Below are 20,287 nucleotides of genomic sequence, written 5' to 3'. Positions count from 1 at the left end.
GATCCAGTACAGTCTACATAAAAGGTTCTGCATCTTCTACTCATGGAAAAGTCCTGGCCACTGTAGCGCTAACAGTTACTAATCCTTAGCAGGTCCATACTACTTTTCCCAAACAAATGTTTAGACATCAGTTCCAAGGAATACTGAACATGTCAGACCCACGTTTAAGACGCAGCCTCCGCCAGCAGGACTTTCGTATAGTTTAACATATTTCTGGCATGGCTTAAAGACTGCATACTGCACAAGTAAGCCACATTCCCAAATGTGGAAAGTTTTCTGATACACTTTAAAGTGGTATTTGGTTACTAAGTTCTAATATTTGCAACTTCATCTCTATAGCTGCCCCAACCTCTACCTCTTTTGTGGGGGCTTTTTGGTAGGGTGGGAGCTAGCTGGAGTCCTCCTTCCCATGAGGAACTTCAGTGCCCACCTCTCTCGCTTAGAGATTTCCCAAGCAGCATAATCATGATGCTGACATGACTGAATCACCCTAGAAGGGGGATTCTGAATCGCAGCTCTGAAACTTACAGATTTGTCAATTTAACTCTACTGTTCTTTGGCAAAACTATAAGCAAGCAGCAGCCACACTGAAGCTTTTTGTCAAGGCAAATAGGTACTTCATTCTTATGGTTGCAAAGATAACGTTCCAAATAAGGGTTAGAAACGTTAAAAGAAAAGAAAAGAACTGAACCTTAAGGGACCAATCAGTTTAAATCACTGATTTTTTTTTTAACACTACTATCATTACAAATAACAGATTTCTATAACTAAGAGATAAGAATATATTCCTCCATTATTTCAGTTTGTTTAACTTGTGCATTCAACAGCCTTTTGTGATCAGACAGCTTCACTGTTTACCCTGAATAGTCAGTTTCCAATGTGTGGGTCTTTCACAGAAAAAGGGAATTTTTTTGAAGTTAGTAAATCTATTCACGTGTTTAAGGGGGGCTCAAGAATAGGTGTGCTTTCTGAAACTACTTAACACTTACAAAACTGAACAGATTTCAAACGGACAGTGTCCCTTACAGAATTCATGGCCTCGGCCCACCATTCACCGGGGCAAGATTCCCACTTGCAAGGGGATTTTTTCAAGCCCTGGTCATAAGACAACTGTCTTCTGCAGCTAAATACCAAAGTGAGGTAAGGCAAACCTGTTCCCTCGGACTACTAGAAGCAAGAAGCTTGAATCGCCTGATACTGGATACCCATAAAGCACAAATGGCACTGTCCTAATAAAATAGCCTATGAAGACATTACTACGAAGAACTGCACATTTTAAAGCTAGTAACTCCTTACTGTGACTTAGGGTACATCTACACTACAGCGGGGAGTCGATTTAAGATACGCAAATTCAGCTACGTGAATAGCGTAGCTGAATTCGACGTATTACAGCCGACTTACCCCGTTGTGAGGACGGCGGCAAAATCGACTTCTGCCGCTTTTTGTCGGCGGCGCTTACTACCACCTCCGCTGGTGGAGTTAGAGCGCCGATTCGGGGATCGATTGTCGCGTCCCGACGGAACGCGATAAATCGATCCCCGAGAGGTCGATTTCTACCCGCCGATTCAGGCGGGTAGTATAGACCAGGCCTCAGGTTAAACACAAAGTCAACTTCTGTTTCTATGACTCAGCTTGACCCGCAGTTCAAATATCCAGTTATTTTTCACTGTTCTCCCACCTCCTTTCAAAAAGGAAAACAAGTGTTCGCTTACCATCTGTTTGGGACTTGCTCAGGAAAATTGTGCTTGCTCTGGGATGGTCAGATGGATTTGATTCCAAGGCTAAATCTGAAAGACAAGGGACAAAGAGATGGCATTTCAGTTTGGGATGGACAGAGACGAAAGGACCACGGAGGGGTAGTGAGGGTGACTACTGATGAGGCTGAGGTGAACATTCTGAAGGCCGTCAGACTCTTGGAGAGCTGTATCAGCTTTCAAATCAATGAGCCGGTGTTAAAATCCTGGCTTTTTAGCTTAATGTCCCAAACAAAAATCCAGTCTACACTACCAGTTTTAAAACTATAAGCAAATGGAGGTACAATTTACAAGCCAAGTTATTTAGGGCAGAGGATAAAAAATGGTCTCAATAAGTAAACAGGTTATTTTTCACTTTACTAAAGTTTCCTTTCCCACAAAGAAAAGCTGCCTGAGATGTGCAAATGGCATCAGTCCTGAGAAGGAGCAAGATTCTGCCACTTCTTGCTGGTGCTATCACACGGGCTAAGAAGCAGTCTCCTGTTATCCCCTGCTTTAGGAATTCCCCCATCCCAGGAGAGGAGATCCTGTTTTTGTGGAAAGCGGAGTAAGCTGAAAAGGTATCAGGGGGTAGCCGTGTTAGTCTGGATCTACAAAAACAAGGAGTCTGGTGGCACCTTAAAGACTAACAGATTTATTTGGGCATAAGCTTTCGTGAGTGAAAACCTCACTTCTTCGGCATCCGAAGAAGTGAGGTTTTCACTCACGAAAGCTTATGCCCAAATAAATCTGTTAGTCTTTAAGGTGCCACCAGACTCCTTGTTGTTTCTGAAAAGGTAGTTGCTGTTGTCATATCCCTCTTGCTCTCACACCCCCATTCCCAGCCAGCCTGGTTTCACCACACTATACTGCCTCCCACTAGGGTGGTTTAATCGGTTTCAAAGTAGGTTCTACTTAGCTATAAGCATGCTCAAGCCTCACTTGAGTCTCAAAGTGTTTGATTTTATCTCCTCACTAGTCCTGCCTTTATAGTGCGCCTGGCATAGCTTCAATTCCCAGAATACCATGTGGACAAGCTAACCTAGCTTTAAAAGCTGTTTCACTAACTGGGATAAATACTTAGTTTCAAAGCCAAACTGCTTTTTAACTACATCTCTGCCTGCACTAGTGGAAAACTTATCTTATAAAACTTAAATTAGATGAATTTTAGGTAATCAAGAAATGTTTACAAATATTTGAGATGGAAGGGGAGAGCACTTTTAAAAATCTTACCCACTCTGAAACGAGCATTTGCGAGCCTGCTCACTAAAATTCCAACTACTCTATGAAACACTGATGTAGGTTAAGTAGTCAAGTAAGGAAATGTCAGAATTAAGGTTGCTTTAGTCTCTTGCCATGATGAATCAAAGAAGACATCAGAAAAGAATCTACAACTCACTTAGATTGAGACCAGCACAGTGCATGGAAAAGTTATAGTACTGAAGGGGTTGTAAACATCATGCTACTATCAAGCTGGCACCAGATTTATGAAAGGCAGAACAGCTGTTCTGATTCATGTTGTAGAAATACCAACCTATGCTTCATGATCCGATTCATGTATGTTCTGGTGGGACTTTTTTTTCCCCCCTTCCATAACTAGGCTCTCCTACACTCTAAGAAACACAATTCCTGACTATTTACATTGGTCATGCTGACCAACCCTCTTCCAACATATGCTGCATTTACTACATAAACTATACAAACCAAGAACAAGAAGTCTAATATCTCAAGACAACGTGCTGGTGCGGTGGTGACTCCTTCAAGGGTACAAATGAATGTAAAATGCCCCATACACTTTCCCCAGAAGTGAAGGGAGATTAAACTGTTTACACCCTTAATCCCGATGCCATCCCCACACTAAAATGCTGATTACATAATTAGCAGCCAAAATAATACAATAATGTGATAACTCTTCATGCATCTCTCTTGGATTCTCCCCAGGTACATACATACAAGCCTTCTGTGCTACACACCATCTACTCATAATACAGCTGTTCCTCACGTGTCATGGTAAGAGCTGGTCTACACTGAAAAGTTAGGTCAACCCAGCTATGTGACTTAGGGGTGTGAAAAATCCACATCCCTGAGTGATGTAGCTAAACTGACTTTCTTCCATTGACCTAGCTACTGCCTCTCAGGGAGGTGGATTAACTACAGCGCTGGGAGAACCCCTCCTATTGCTGTAGTGAATGTCTACACTGAAATGCTACAGCACTGGGCTGCTGTAGTGTTTAAAGTGTAGACATAGCTTAAGTCAAGTTACTGGTTAGGTGAACGTACTCCTCTCAGTCCTTTCATTCAAGATTCCCCAATGGCACACTACATTGGTTTCTAGCCCTGGACATTTGCCAAATATTTGGCTTAAAACATCACTGATCATGGCAAACAATATTGTTTTGACATTAGTCCAGGATTGAACACAGCAAGTTCCAGAACAGTGTAATTCTGAACCTTACTATACAAATGTGGTGCATAAAGATTTATTCTAGCAATATGAAGGTTTGGGGTTTTTTTTTTTTTTAATTCTTCCAGCCCTCCCACTTCAAATAGATCATAATCAATTAAGAAAATTGATCCCTTTGATTTTGTTTTTTATAAACTTAAACCAAAATTTCTTGGTACAGTTTTACACACACACACACACACACACACACACACACACACACACACACACACAAAGTTGAGTGCTCATGGTGCCCATGAAAAGCTTCCTCATAGTCCTGCACAATGGGCTATAACAACAATTTGGCAGGATCACCTCGAAAAGAGTGGTTTCCTCTCTCTGCCCATTAATTCCTTTGTTTCTATACTCAGGATTGTCAACATGAATATCAATTTTAATACTTCACAACAATATTTTGAGGATTTATGTGACATGGACACCTGCGCACTAGGAAATGGACTAAGAGCAACACATTTTATATATGACTGTCTGGATGGCTAAGATGGTCGCTACTTTGACTGCCAGTCACTACCAATCTGGATGGGAAAAAAGCTGCAACCCAGAAGTGGAAGTGCTCTGTATCTCATTACTAGATGCCAGTTATCTCCTCTACCATGCAAGTTACATTTCATCATTAGCTAAGCAGACTGTATAGCATATCATTCAAACCGATGTTTATAAGTCATTGCAATACAAAGGCTGTGGGACAAGTATCATGGTTTTAAAACAAAGGGGATGACTGAACAGACAGCTCTTTTAATCTGTCACAATGGGGCAATATCTCAGTGAAAAGTTCTAAGACCAAAGAGTAATGCTTCTATTTTTTTTCTTTTCTTAAAGTCAGTCAAGTAAGATATACCCCCTATTGCTTCTTTCACATCGCTAAGGTTTCATGGAAGTGATGTTTGTCTAACTGACAAGACACACTGTTGGGTTAAATTGACCCTGACCCCACCTCCATTATTTTGGCCTTCTCTCATTCTTCTCTTCTGCCAATCCTTTCATAGTATTAGATACTAGAAGCCAACGTGGAATACTAAAAGTGCTACCAGAAATATAGACACAGCCCTTCTTGCTTCTAGTTACACAGGCTAGTAAACCACTTTGAGACAACATATTGTGCTGTCCCTGGGACAAAACCCCAGCAACACCTGATCGGGATTGCTGTGTACCAGTGCTTCTCAGCCCCCAAGCAGTGTGAAAGGCACCAGCAGGAACAGCAGAGCTACATTCCTCCACAGCAGCTGAGAATGCAAGGGAGGAAGAGATGCATTTGGTAGCTCACCACTCCAAAGCCATGGAGGATTGGCATCTATATGGCTGCACTGTTCCTCCTGCACAGCGCAAGCAGGACAAAACAGGTAAGCTGTGGCAGTTTCACTTTTTTAGTACTTCCGTCTGCGTTACTGGGCAAGTGCTATAAGCAGGAGCAACAGCAGAGGTGATGAACAAAGCAGAACACAGGAAGGATGTCAGGAGCAGTGAGGAAGAAGACAAGAAGGCAAGTGGGGTGCAGGGAGAGAAAAACCAAGGGAAAGACTGACCTGCTAGTAACACAGGGAATTCATGACCAAACCTAGTCTTTTATGCATGCAGCATCTGTGAGCCAGAAACCAGCACACTCAGCTTTGGAGACGATGTGCTTTTAAGTCATTGTCCAGCTACTACTCCAGGACAACTGAAAGATCATCAAGTTTGACAAGTGGCCTTGCAGACAGAGGAAGTAAGAGGACTATCTTCTGAAAAAGCACAGAATTACAGGGAGGGGGAAAAGTGAACTTCTGCTGGACTGGTAGCCAATAAAACTAAGAAGTCAAAACACTCGAAGTCTCCCCATAATCATTTTTTTCCAGTCAAGGCCACAATTTGAAGTGGAGAAAGGAAAGTTCCCAGACAACTGTGAAATCAAGTCACTGCAGCGTACAATCACAACCATAGTAACTACAACATTACTAAGACATTTCGTCCTGAAATCAGAAGCAAAATACACAATTTAGAGCGCACACACACACCCTTTCTTCCCATTCCTTTACTTCTCCTTGGAAAATGAAATTTATTCACAAAGTGCCTCAGCTTGTCAAATTATTAGATCACCTTGCTCGAATAAAGTGGTATGGAACTAAAGTAGGTTTCTGATCATGCTTCATTATTCTACAACACTTTCATCTATGAGCATCTTCCCCACAATTGCTGTAGTCTGAAAGGCAAGCAAACAGTAATCTCTACAAACATCAGTGCTGCTATTCCATGCGCGGATGCTAATATGCATCTTCCCCCTCCCCCGGGAAAATCACATTACTTCTAAAAGCAACCATCCTTTACCGGGTCACAACTCGAGATTTTATGTTCTCGCTACAGAGGTGCTTTACACTGTATTATCCAAGCTACCTTCAGGAGTTAGAACAGGAGTCTCAAACATGTGGCCTGTGGGCCGGTGATTTTCTGCAGCCCGCGAGCCCCTCGCAGCCCCCCGCCCTTCCCCAGTGTTTACCAGAGCGGCGGCCGGATGTGCACCAGGAGCAGGGCAGGCTCCCTGCCTGCCTGCCCTACCCTGTGCAGCTCCGGGAAGAGGCTGGAGAAGAGGGGGCGGAGGGGCTGTGTGTGGCTGTTACTTCAGGCAGCATCCCCAGCAGCTCCAATTGGCCGGGAACAGGGATCTGCAGCCAATGGTAGCTGCTGGAGGCGTTCCCTCAAGCAACAGAAACACACAGCCCCTCCGCACCCTCTTCCCCATGTTTCAGCCTCTTGCGGGGGCAGGGCAGATAGGCGGGCAGGGAGCCTGCCCTGCCCCCAGTACGCGCCAGGCCAGATCCTGCCCACCGAACCCTTCCTGCAGCGGAACCCCCTGCCGCACCCTGACCTCCTGCCGTACCCTGCACCCCTCCTGCACTGACCCCTGCCCTCAGCCCCCGCCACACCCTGACCTCCTGCCGTACCCTGCACCCCTCCTGCACTGACCCCTGCCCTGGGGCGGGTGAGGGAGAAAGATTACTGCATTTTTAGCAACTAAAGTAAACTCATATGGCTCTGAATACAATAGGTCTGCTGAGTAAGAAAACTTTAAACCAAGACTTGCATAGGAGTTTTAAAGATCCTGCTCTTATCAGTTCATTTTCCATTGAAAGTCCAATCCTATTTTTGACATCAAAGAAATACACCATTGGTCACTGCTGAAGAAGTGATAATCTCCAAGGACTAGGACTTCAGATGATAAATAAATACAAAGAGAAATTGCTTTTTGTATGAAACAATGATGAAATAAATAAGGATACTGCAAAGTATTTGTATACTGTTCATGGATTGACACTGGATGTGGTATTAAGGGTTCTGCATTTTCAGAAGTCCCTGTGGTACTGAATCTCTTTCACAGCAAAACCAAAGTCCTAGTCAATTTAACTTTTAGCCCCCTGCTGGGGAACCTAAAACAAAATACATGCCCATTCCACCACATGCACTAATCAGGCCCAGGGCTGGCGGTCGCCTAGGGTGCTACGATTTAGGGGGCGGCGACCGCAGCGGTATTTCAGTGGCGGGACCTTCCGCCGCCTCTGTGGGGGGCAGCATTTCAGGGCAGGACCTTCCGCCGCCTAGGGCGGCAGAAAAGCTGGCAGTGCTCCTGATCAGGCCTTTCAGGGATTGAGAGAAATTGAACAGGATTCCATGACCTGAACCTCTGTGTGCAGTAGCAAAAGTATTTTGGATGGGCAGAGTCAGAATGTGAAAGGGACCAAGAATTCCAGAGGGAAAAATAAAACCAATTACAAAATGTATAGGAGAAAGACAGACATCCTCAACTTTTTGTTTCTGGGGGAGGGAAGGAAAATGGAAATCCAGATGAAATAAGATGTGACAAATGGACCACGTTTTAATACCGCAATTAGAAAATTAATATAAACTCAATGTGACATTTAATTGGGTGGGTAGAAAACCAACTTTAAACTGTCCACTTTTTCCTCCCTGTTTGCGCCAACCTCTTGAATTTGCTCAGCATTTGGAATTCATTAGCATAAGTTAAAATAAACCCCTGGAATTTTTAGAACGTTAGATTTTTAAATTTAACAACATACTTTTGCACATTAAAGTATGGGTAGCCATATCTCAGGCTTCTCAGCCAAAACTGATCACTCCAATGGTAAGAAACGCATTCCCTCACTGTCTCTTCATGTTCAGTTTGCCTGGTGTACTACAGGGAATGCTTCAGAAGGAAGTCAGGTGTTAACTATTACCAGAAATTTACCAGAATTGATGAACCAATAATCTGGTAGGTCAGATTCCATCTAGTCTCTATAGATAAAATTAAAATAATGCAGTGTATTAGGTACTATTTTGCATAGTGGGCCATCTGATTATGGGGAGGTTATGGGGGGGGGGTTAACTTCAGTTTAAACAGTGAAGTGAAAATGTAACAATACCTTCCCTCAGTAAAAATTTTATATGCTGAAAATATGAGGCTTGGGCTTTTATGAAAGTTACTAGAGGACTTTTCAAATTTCCTTTTAAAGGTCACTTCAGGCACCAATTCAAATTCTCCCTTCATAGTAGTTTTGGTTATTGGTAGCCAAAATTTTGTTTTGTAAGAGGTTCGATAAAAATGTGATTTTTAGTTTAAGATTTTTTTTTTTAATTTTGTAAGGGCTGCTCAGTTTCAACAGTGTAAAGGGTTTACTCCTGTCACAACTGATACTGAGCCAGTATTATGTATAACGTTACACAAAAACAGTAAAAAAAAAAAAAAAAGTCTTATAAGAATTCCAACAGTGGAAGACAGTGCTGTACATCAGTATGTTTCATTAACAACGCAACTGAATTTTATTAAATTCAAATTGGGATTTTTTTTATCTAAAAATCTTAATTTGTATCAACCCACGCTCTTGAATTTATTAATTTTAGTATTCTTGCTTTACTGTATACTTGAATTTATGCTAGTCGAGTTCTCTAAGCGCAGTCATCACCTTCTTTCTGATGTGGGTTTTCAGTTTAGCTTCCTTATGGACACTGAAAATAGTGTTTTATTTCACTTTGTATATCTTTTTCTATACAATATTTTTTTCATATTCTCAGTTCCATTGGTATGGATAAGGAATAAAATAATGAAAAAAGTTACCTCAGAACCATAAAGAGTTCTAAGGCGAGTGATGTGTATCCGAGATCTCAGCTCCAATTTCACACTAATGTTCTGCCCCACACTCCCACTTCCCTGTTCTTCCCAGCTACTAAATGAAGTGCTCTCAAAGGCCTAAAGTTAGCTCCCACACCCAGCAGCAAAAAGCCTCATGGTCTCCACCCACTTCCCATTAGCCAACTTTTTCAGCAGGTGCTAAGCAGGCTCTGAGATATCCAGGGAGGCTTACGCTCTTAGCCACCTTCCCCCTGCTGCTTCTGGGCATGAGACCTGGTCAGGGAGAAGCAAGACAAAAGCCACTTAAACAAGGCAAAAAAGAAAAGGGGCTCTCATGGCGAGGGAGTCAGGGTGAGGGGAGACTTGAAATGTTACTTTAAAAGCTCCTCCTACTTTAAATTTTGAAGTTTATTCCAGTGATTTTTTTCTTCACACTCATATGCACTTTTCAGTTACTATCCCCATCTGTCCCTGTCCCCCCCTTTTCTGCAGCAGGGTCAATACTTTACAGTAACAAAAAATGTTAAGTAAGCCTATGACAGGTCTAGCCGTCTGTTTTTGGTTTGTTTTTTGTTTTGTTTTTTAAATCAAAAGGAGTAAGTCTTATTTAAAATGAGAGGAATTACAATTCTGAGTGAGAGGAAACAGCTCACACAATATTTGGAGGAAGCAGAGAGTTGAAATTTAATTCTGAATTTCCTTTACTTTGTAAGTTTAATCAAACCAAGCTACTGTGGTATGCTCTTATTGTTGAATATTTTAGCTAGCATTTCCAAAGTTACATGGAAACCAAAGCAATCTTTCTTGGAATTTTTATAGCCAAGAAAAGAGTTCCACATAGCATGATCCCGCAGGGCAGTAGGGCTACTATCATAAATTAATAAAATAAGTTGCCTTCCCAACTACACTTGGCTTTTCATGAACTGGAATCGTAGATACAAGCCACAGACAGATTAACATGTCACATAAGATTCCCTGGTTACGGAATTATTTGCAGAACTTAATGGAGGAAAAATGGAGAGGAGAACAAGAGATTCTTTGGTTACCAGTAGCATCTAAGCATGGAAGAAATAAAATGGGGTACACAACAACAGACATTTTTCTTCTTCATGGTCATGGTCAACTACCACGTGGATACAGTACATTCATGGGAAGACATTTCAATCCGCCCCCTCACTTCCACCTATCCAATGGGAACTCATCACCTCTGATCAGGTGTCAACTACAATAGAACCTCAGAGTTACAAACACCTTGGAAAGGGAGGTTATTCGTAACTCTGACATGTTTGTAACTCTGAACAAAACATTATGGTGTTTTTTCAAAAGTTTACAACTGAACATTGACTTAATACAGCTTTGAAACTTTACTGTTCAGAAGAAAAAATGTTGCTTTCCCTTTTTCCCTCCAGTAGTTTACGTTTAAGACAGTACTATACTGCTGCTGCTTGATTGTGTACTTCCACGTCCAACTACGGTGTGTGGTTGATTGGTCAGTTCGTAACTCTGAGGTTCTACTGTACCAACTACCAAGAAGATGCATTTAGGTAATGTAGGGAGTCAAGAATTGAGCAAACATGCTGCAGGTATGTGTGAAGATGTTATACCATTTGTAATTCTGGGAAAAATAGAAGATCACAAGAAGGAGATATTAAAAAGACGAGCAAGAAGATCATAAGGATAAAACCCAGAATGCAAACAGGATAGCAAGCCTGAATAGCACAAAAGGGACAAGACAAAAAAAATAAAACAAAAACAGATTGTGATTGTGTCAAGCAAAGCTTGTCTTCAGCCAGCAACTTCATCTTTTACCTCAGCAGACAACTGAATGCACCAGTTCTTTCACTGCTGATCTTCAAATACAATGAGCCACAAGATAAGACACAATATAAGCTGGTTAAACCTTTGATGCAAGCAGTTTCCAGCATGGGGAAAAACTGACTCCTTGCATCAAAGTTTATTTTTGATTTAGCTTGCAAACAGTTTTACCAAGATCAAAAAGAGCAAAACGCCCACACGCTTTAGGCTATTTAACATGTTCTATAAAATGGAATAGTGCTTAGATATCTGAAATGAAGATTTGCGGATAGACTATAGTTAGTCAATGTATTATTGCACTGTATATTCATCGTTGAATAGATAACTAAGAAAAAGCAGGAAGAGTCTTCACAGATTATGCCCTCCTCTAGGCTAGGCAACTGCTCCTGCACTCCTCTGGAGAGCCTCCATCTTTTGAATGGGACTGACTAGTTAGATAAATTATTCTAATACTGACAAAGGGGAAGAAAATAGGATGACATGTTTGTCAAAACAAGAACCAAGTACTGTGCTGTATTCCAGTAGTAAGGTTCTCATCCTAGACAGACTTCACTTCTCTCTCCCCTTCATTATGTTTCCATTCTTTTTTAGCACTGGTCTTCTTTATCTTAACCGCAAGTGGTTATTTCACCTCACCTGGTGCCTCTCCTAATCTTGCCTGGCTTTCTTCCCCATTCCTGGTTACCCCAATTCTTAGTTCAACCCAGTGCTGGTTATCTCAGATCTACCTCTCATTTCTCTTCCTTTTCTCTTCAGCTTCCTCTCTTTCCCACATATATCCTCCAAAAATACTGACTTGTTTGGAATTCAGATTTGATACATGTAATCAAAGTAGTGCTATTAACGATCCTTGCTGGGACAGTGCACCATACTGTCCTCCCTAGGAGGACGCGAATCGATTGATCTCAGATCAGAACCGTAAGCCATCAGCCTGCAATAAATACAGGAACTTTTTTAAATGACTAACTTTAATGAGTATTCATATTGAAGTCCAATGAGCTGTAGCATGTGTCATCAGTACAGTTTTTAATAGATGCTAATCACATAAACTGACTTACTGTGATTCAATCTTGAATATGGGATAGGCCAATTTGTGGTAACAAAAACATTAGGGATTTATTCAGCTGTACATATTCACTGAATATGTAACTCAAATTACAATGGGAGTGAAGATGTTTCTTCAGCAACAAAAATAGATCCTAAATGGTTTGGATTTATGCAGTGTACTTTGAGCACTGTCTTTTCCTAAACATCAAATCTTGGTTTATCCGTCAAATCAACAATGGCTTAAAATGTGCTGTTAAGATACTATGCTGGTAAACTGGGGACCATTTCCAATTTAAGATACAGGCATACATCACCACCACACTCCATTGCAAACAGGTTAACAGTGCTAAGTGCTAAGTCTCAGCTGTTAACTGTGAAGTTCCTGTTGCCACTGAAACACTCAATTTCAGCAAAACAAAGGCAAGAGAGTTAAAGTGTGGATTTAAAATGTAATCCCTGGTTTGTCATTGTTCCCCCCTCCCCTCCCCCGAAACAGCACTTTAGAGAGAATTCTGTTCAAGCCAGAAATTGAGCAAGATGTCTCTATCATCACTTTCAGACACTAGTGTTACCTGTCAGCTCTGCGTTCTTGGGGAACCAGGGCGCAGTATCCAACCTGTCTGACTCATGAAGACACCCCCCTCCTACTCCCAGCATCTGCTTGAGCCAAAGCCGATCAGAAGAAAGACTTACAAAAAGCAATGAAAAGACAGTGGGAGATCCATCTAAACCCCTCCGGACTAGGGTGACAAGGAAACTCCCCTAGCCTCATCTGCATCAAAAATGGGACAGGGAGGCATCCCTATTAGCGTACAGGATGGAGAACAGAGATTCCAAGACAAGAACCGCACTGAACTCTGGGACCAGAAAAGGAGGGAAGCACTGCATGATGAGGGAATCTCTGCTCCAGATGTTAATGAACCCATGCCTGCACACACCCAGCTCAGTAGTTATCAGACCAATTCTAGTAATAAATCCTTTATTGGTATCCAAAATACTGATGCTGTCTAACTGCATTGTGAGCTCCCTCGAAGGAGCACCACCCATAGCCAGGAATGATCAGCTCCTATTGTCTAGCCTAAACAAAACAACTGTGGTATACCCCCTTGAGCCATCAGTTTACCCAAAAAACAAATCTAGTGTTCTCCTTGAACCATTGTTCTTTCCCTACAAAAACCCCTACCCATGCTCAAGTAAGTGTTCTCTTGCCTGTATCCAACATCTGCATCAGTTCCATTGGGACTTCATCTTCTCCAGACTGATCATGCTGGGGGCTCTGCCTGTCTCCAGCACTCCGGACCCTCAGCTACCACCACCATCTGGGAATCCCGATAGATTCAAGCTTCACGGAGTGGTGAAAACTCAGCTCTCGCTCTCTAGATAGAGCCTTCTGACCCTGACTTGTGTAATCAGTTATAGTTTTCTAAACCTTTTATAAAATTAAAAGTAACTTAAATTTGTTTATAACTGTTTTGTTTGTTATTACCTGGCAATAAATAGCTTTCATGGTTAAGCTGGTTGCGTCTCTCTCTTCCCGCCCAACCGTGGGTGTTTTTTGGCTTCCTCATTTGCTCTGCAGCAACGCTCCTCATACCTAAACTAAAAGATCCCTGCAGCGCCCAAAAATCCTGTGAGGTTTGCTCATCAAGTGGGTTACTACCAGAACAACTGTAATGTGAAAGTGGGGGTAGGGACGTGCTGAACCTGGGACATATGAGGGTGGCAGCTTGGAGGTACTGTTCAACCAAGCCTACTGAGTCCAGGGACATAAGGGTCAGCTTGGGGGTGCTGATTAACTTGATCCTCTCAGACATGGGTGTGTGGGTGGGTGGAAGAACCTAGGTCCTGCAGGATAGCTCCATTGGGAGGGAACTTGCAGAAGGGAAAAGTAGAGTGCTGTATGAGAACACAAGTGACACAAGCAGTATATTGATAGAATTACAGAACACTTGCCCCCCACTCCCCCAGAAGAGTAACCCTAACAAATGAGCGTACACTAAAGTAACTGGCAATCTGGTAACACTAGCTGCCTGCTCCGTAATCAATAAGTGAATGTTCTCAAAAAACCCTGAGAATAATTGACAGAAAAAAATTGGGATGATTATTACTTCCCTCCCTTGAATTGTTTTACTCATTAGAGAAAGGCAAAATGGCTAATAAGTTCCAACCTGGCAGTTACTAGTAGAACTGGAAGCTTCCTCAACCATCACATCACTCCTTTCATAAAACCCTTTCCATGTAAACCCTTAAATTGCTGGGCCAAATCAACCAATATCAGTAATGCTGTAATAGTCAAAAGTATAGAACTTGTGTAGTTATAATGGACGCTTGTATGCCATGTGACAAAGCTAGCATCTTTCAATGTCATGATAAATACAGGGATCTAGTATACAACCGCTACAGTTTAATTTAACATTCTATAAAATGACAAACTTTTACTGACACCTGCATAATCTGAACCTCTGAGAAGCCCTCCTTCATAATGCTTATTTTTAAAATCTTGCATATTGGGAGTCCTTCATGGTGTGAAGTGAACCACTCCAAGATGTTATTGTAACTACCGAAGTCACATTTTAAAGTTACTTGCTCATTTTAGAACTTTAAAAATACACTTGTAGTGGTGGCCCACCGTACATCTAATTTCATGACTGTCTCATTCCAAGTTTATCTGGGACAACTCAGTTTTGTTTTGCAGCCTCATAAACAGGAACCAAATATATTGAAGACACACAATAATATTAATAGAGATAGGAAACAGTCAGTGATTTATTGTAATGATGCCTAGCTTACCAAAGGCAACATAAAAATGAATTAAGAGCAATGTTGTGTGAATAAGTATGCCTCTGAAAGTCTCTTATAACTTGTCTAATTTGTGCCCATCACAAATTATAGAATTATGTCCAACCTTAAGATCAAAGTTTCCACAACCCCAAAGCCAATCTGGGTTAGCTATTACGTTATCCTTTGATTGTACAGTACTGTCATAATACACCTCTACCTTGATACAACGCTGTCCTCAGGAGCTAAAAAAAAATCTTACCGTCTTATAGGTGAAACCATGTTATATCGAATTTGCTTTGATCCACCGGAGTGCGCAGCCCCGCCCCCCCAGAGCACTGCTTTACCACATTCTATCCGAATTAGTGTTTTATCAAGTTGCGTTATATCGGGGTAGAGGTGTAGTCTGCAAACCCAGAAAATTAAATGCTTCCCTTCTCCAAGGCCAATTCTGACATTGGGATGAACTCACAATTAAGCTTACCATAGCTATTCAGCACTGGATCAAAACTGAAGTGATTACATAGTTGAGAGATTCAGACAAACACAGCCCTTATTTCTGAGCAGCTTTATTTAGTTTAGGCATTTTTGATCAGATTACTAGAATCTTTATTAGAGAATTTATCCCACCCAAAAAGAATTAGGAGAGAAATAGTTCACAGATTCCCTAACAGTTTCTTGCAAGATTAGAATTTTCCTTTTCCTAACCTGTAAATGTGACTTTTCCCATTGCTGCATTACACAGCTGTCTCAGAGAAAATCTGGAAAGTTGGCTATTCTATTTAGTTTCATTTCTATAAAAACAGCTATGCCATATGGTCTGTGTGCAGAACCATAGATGTTTAAACCTTCCATTTCTGACAGTTTTCTCACACTCCTCTGCAACCAGTTTCTAAATGACTGCCAAAAATGTGTCCCTAAAATTCAGGAACAAGAATGGAAGACCAATGTTAAATGTTATTGCAGGCATCCTACACACCAGATGGCAAACATGCTGTCTCTTTCAAACTGTGTATTTTGAATAGTGTTGGTTGTTATAATCATGAAATGGGATGACAAAGCTCTTATACAAGTCAGAAGTTAAAGATGTCAAGCAGTCATGAAATTTGAAAGACTGAGTGTAATAGCATTTGAACCAAAGTTCACACACACAGCAGCACCAGTAAGACATCAGGTGATGTCTAAACAATTCCCACCAAGGCATGACCCTGTCAGCTCTTCTTAGGCGGTAGGTGCGGTTGAGAGATTAGAAAATGTTTTCACCCCTCAGCCATAAGGCCGAGAAGCAAACCACAGAACAATTATGTTCACAAGCACACCCAAGTTTGCTGTTCAGACTGCAGTGAAACATCTGGAATCCTTGAGCCAATGGGGAAGTAAGTGCAGAACCACAAGAGCTATGTGAAAATGGACTTTCAGTGCAATGAGTCTACTGCTGTAATTTAGCTCCCTGTGGGGCTAGTTTATAAATTGTCCTTGTCTCCCAGAGTGATGTCACATTACACACAATCTTTATAATTTATAATCCTTTTACCCTCCAACCCTCCCCCTCCTCTCAGGGGAGCACAGATTAGGAATGCAGCAACTATTGTCAGCTCCGCAAAAGTTATGAAGTCAGTTAGGACTCCAAAGTTAAAGGGCTATCATCAACGTAAAAACACTTCCACCTGAAAGTATTTTACTTACTGATATTACCACTGGCCACTAAAATTTAAAGAAAAACTCTTCAGAGATTGCTTGTCTATAGCAAGTTTCACTGTTTTGTCTGTTGAGTTGGCCTCTCCTGCTTGGGTGGGGCTTCCACACAAAGTCTAGGAGGAAAACCTTGTGAAGCCACAAAATTTGACAGTGAATTCCAGGTTAAACTGTAGAACCTACAGCTACTTTTAAAACTTTTTTTTTTTTTTTAAAAAGACACTGACCAAATTATCCTTTAAGCTTGCCAGTAGTTTTCCATTCTGAGCCTTATTTCTGATTCTCCCCTAACTTCCTAAAGAAAAGTTCTTTGACATGGAATTTCTCATGTTTCGTTTCAAGCCAAAAATAAATTGTTCTAGAAAATGAAAAAAAACCCAGCAATCTATAAGAATTTTAAAATGTACAGATACCCAATGAATCTTTGTTTCAGCTACATCACGATCTACAGAAGACCATCTAGGGGAGCAGTGCAACACTAAAGAAAATTAAGATGCAAATTATAGCACAGATCTTCAGAGCGCCTCAAAAGCAGTTACGTGCCCAAATGAGACGCTGATTCAGTCTTTATCCACCCAAGGAGCAGAAGATAGTATGCGGCATCTTGCCTCGACAGCTCATTCCCTGCAGCCAGCCCATCGATGGGGCAAGGGATGAAAGAGGTGGCTGGGCGGCACCCCCTGTACAGAGGTGAGTATCCATGGGGACCCACCCCAAAGAAAGGGGGGGAACCTCCAATAGGGGATAGATTCATCAGGTAACAGCATCAGCCCCTCCCACCCCAGTGCTGGGGGCTCCCTCCAGGAATGGGGTGACGCAGGCTCCAACGCACCGCAAGGGCCAGGCCGGTACCACCCCACGTGCCACCCCACGCACACGGTGCCCCCAGCAGAAGGGCGCAACCACATGCAGCCTCCCGAGTGCAGACACCCCCTCGCTCTGCCCGGTCCCTCTCTACATCCCCCAGGCAAGGTCCGGTCCGGTCCCGTCCCCCCGCCGCGGCTGGCCCCGGCCCCCCCCTCGGGCCGCTCGCTCCGCCGCTCACCATCCGGGAACTCCCGGTCGCTGATGTGCTGCAGGTGGGGGCCGCCCCCAGGATCCGAGTCCCCCGACTCAGCCTCCGCCGCGGCCGCCGCTACCTGGTAAGCGTCCGCCCGGCGCTCGGCCCCCGGCGCAGCCCCGCCGCCGCCCCCCCCGCGGGCCCGGCCGAGCTTGGGGCTGGTGTCCGGGGACACGCAGCAGGTGACGGTGTTGCCCATGGGGCCCGGCCGGAGCCCCCGGCCCCGCTACGCGGCTCCCAGGCGGGGGCCGAGCCGGGCTACGGGCGGGCGCAGCGCCGCATCCCGCCACGCACCCGGCAGCTGCCTCAGCTACGGCTCATAGAGCGCGAGAGCCGGAGCCGCCGCCGCCTTCCCAGGAGCCCCGGGGAAACGCCCCGCCCATCACCTGATGCCGGGCAGCCAATCAGAGGGCAAGAACGGACTGGGGCCGCTGTGTCACGTGAGCCGGGGAGCCCCTGCTCCTCCCTCTCCCATCTTTGCTCCTCCCCCTCAGCCCCTCCCATCCCTGCTCCTGCTCCCCCTCCCACCCACACTCCCGCAGCGTGGGAAGGGCAGGGGCAGCTGCAGGCTACACTAGTCGCTTACCCGGGGCGGGACGTTTCTGACCTGGCCCTGCCGTGCTGCTAAGGCTCATCCCCGCAGCCTCCAGGGGAAGGCCCTGCACGGGAGCGAGCGAGCATGGAGGTGAAAGATGCAGCAGAGGGGACCGACTCAGGCCGGTCCATATGGTTCCCTTATCGCCCACTGAGCCTGGGCAAATTTTACAACTCATTTTTATGCTGATTAGAGCCTTAGTGTAGACGGGATCTAAGGTGACTTCAACCAAACAAAATCAGTTTACATAGTCTAGCCTCAGCCAGCCTTAAAAGCTGTTCAGCTCATCCGGTTTTAATAGTTCCCTAGGGTCCACACGTGCCTATATTGCACAGACACTCCTTGTGCTGCTCTCCCCTTCTCCCCACAAGGGAGAAGTTTTCATAATAGGCAAGAGAGATCAAATCTAACAGTACACTACACAAAAGTGGGGGGGAGGGATAGAAAGGTTTTGTCGGCATGAATGTGGGGTGGTCAAACTGCCAGTGCCCAGATGAGTGCTGAGAAAAATGTTTGTAGCACAGCACTCCATATATGCCACACATTTTTTTAAATTTATATTACAGTAGCATGCAGAGGCCCCAATCAGGGACTGGGGTTCCCTTCTGGGATGCAGTGTACATGTACAACCCAGAAAGATGGTTCTACCGAGTTTCAAATCTAAGTTCATTTTACGGAAAAATTGATATGTTTAAAATGTTTGAGTTTTAAACATTTTTAGTGGCAATTCATATATTTATCCCTCAACCTCTAAACCAGGAACCTTAAGTATCAGAAGTCCAACTGCATGGGGCTCAGAAGAAGACGACTCTAAATTCATCTAAAGTCACAATTTTGACATTGTAAGATAAGGTCTCCCAAGCTGCTTGGGCTAGAAACAAGTGCTGTATCCCAGTAGGGAAATGGGATTCCCATGAGAAAATCCATATGCCTAATGGTGATGTTTTGAGAGATAAGGAACCATAAATCCATCACCAATTCAGGACTGGATATTTCCCATCCTACTTTTAAACCAGTGTGGTTTGGAGGGGGAAACCCCTACAGTTGATGGAAGGAAAAACCTACCCTTCCCCAATAAATGTTGGGGTTTTTTTTGTTTGTTCGTTGTACATAGCAGCTATCTGACAGCTGCTCAGAGGTTTGGAATGTTAGATTACACCCTAGGGAAGATGGATTACTAGGCAAGATACCTTTGACAGAGTCAAAGTTCATGAGAAGTACAGCCTATGCATGACTCTGCAATGTATCACCACAAAAAATGTATAACTCTAGATACTGATAAGAATGAAACCACAAAAGATTTAAGAGAATAAGATTTTTGCAGGAATATATTGAAATAAAGGACCCTAGAACACAGGCATGTATCCAAAAATTAGTGGAATTGATATCCATTTTGTAGTAGTAATCCTAACAACTGAAGGTGCATCTTGCATATATGAATATATAATTTTAGAAACAAGATAACGTCTTCTCTTCATAAGGTGGATATAGATGCTATATGACTAGAGTCCAGCTGAGTTAACAGTGTTATAAATATAGGAACCTATTGATTTATATAGTCCTAGTCTTACATGTGGGTTAAACCCTCATACTGATAAATTATGTTTTTCACCTGCATGCTAGTTCTGCTAAACTTTAGTGCCACCTATGTCCATGTAACATGTTGTTAAAGTCGAAAGGCATGTTACCCTAGAGAAATGTGTCATTTAATACAAGAGTGGTTTGGAGTAGACCAGAGGTTCTCAAACTGTGGGTCAGGACCCCATAGTGGGTTGTGACCCCCTTTGAATGTGGTTGCCAGGGCTGGCTTAGACTTGCTGGGGCGCGGGGCTGAAGTCCAAGCCCCACTGCCCAAGGCTGAAGCCAAAGCCCGAGGGCTTTAGCCCTGGGTGGCAGGGCTCAGGTTGCAAGCCCCCAGACTAGGGGCTGACGTGCTTGAGATTCAGCTTTGGCCCCCATGCCTGGAGCGGTGGGGCTGGGGCTTGGGCTCCCCCCATCGCCC

At 43.4% G+C, this 20,287-nt stretch overlaps 1 protein-coding gene across 1 annotated transcript in view; it reads right to left on the bottom strand.

Annotated features, from left to right (window-relative positions):
- CCNYL1 (cyclin Y like 1) overlaps window positions 1-18,056 on the bottom strand; it is a 50,638-nt gene extending 32,582 nt beyond the window's left edge. Inside the window, exons 1-2 of the mRNA XM_034785522.1 lie at window positions 17,676-18,056; window positions 1,713-1,787 (exon numbers count right to left, since the gene is read on the bottom strand). Coding sequence (XP_034641413.1) covers window positions 1,713-1,787; window positions 17,676-17,889 — 289 coding nt within the window. The 5' untranslated portion in view covers window positions 17,890-18,056. The remainder of the gene's footprint in view (window positions 1-1,712; window positions 1,788-17,675) is intronic.
- Between the last annotated feature and the right edge of the window lie 2,231 nt (window positions 18,057-20,287).

The sequence above is a fragment of the Trachemys scripta genome, chromosome 11, assembly GCF_013100865.1.
Source record: "Trachemys scripta elegans isolate TJP31775 chromosome 11, CAS_Tse_1.0, whole genome shotgun sequence".
Taxonomy (NCBI): Eukaryota; Metazoa; Chordata; order Testudines; family Emydidae; genus Trachemys; species Trachemys scripta.
Note: the sequence above shows the minus strand (reverse complement) of the source record. Positions and strands in the feature narration are given on the sequence as shown.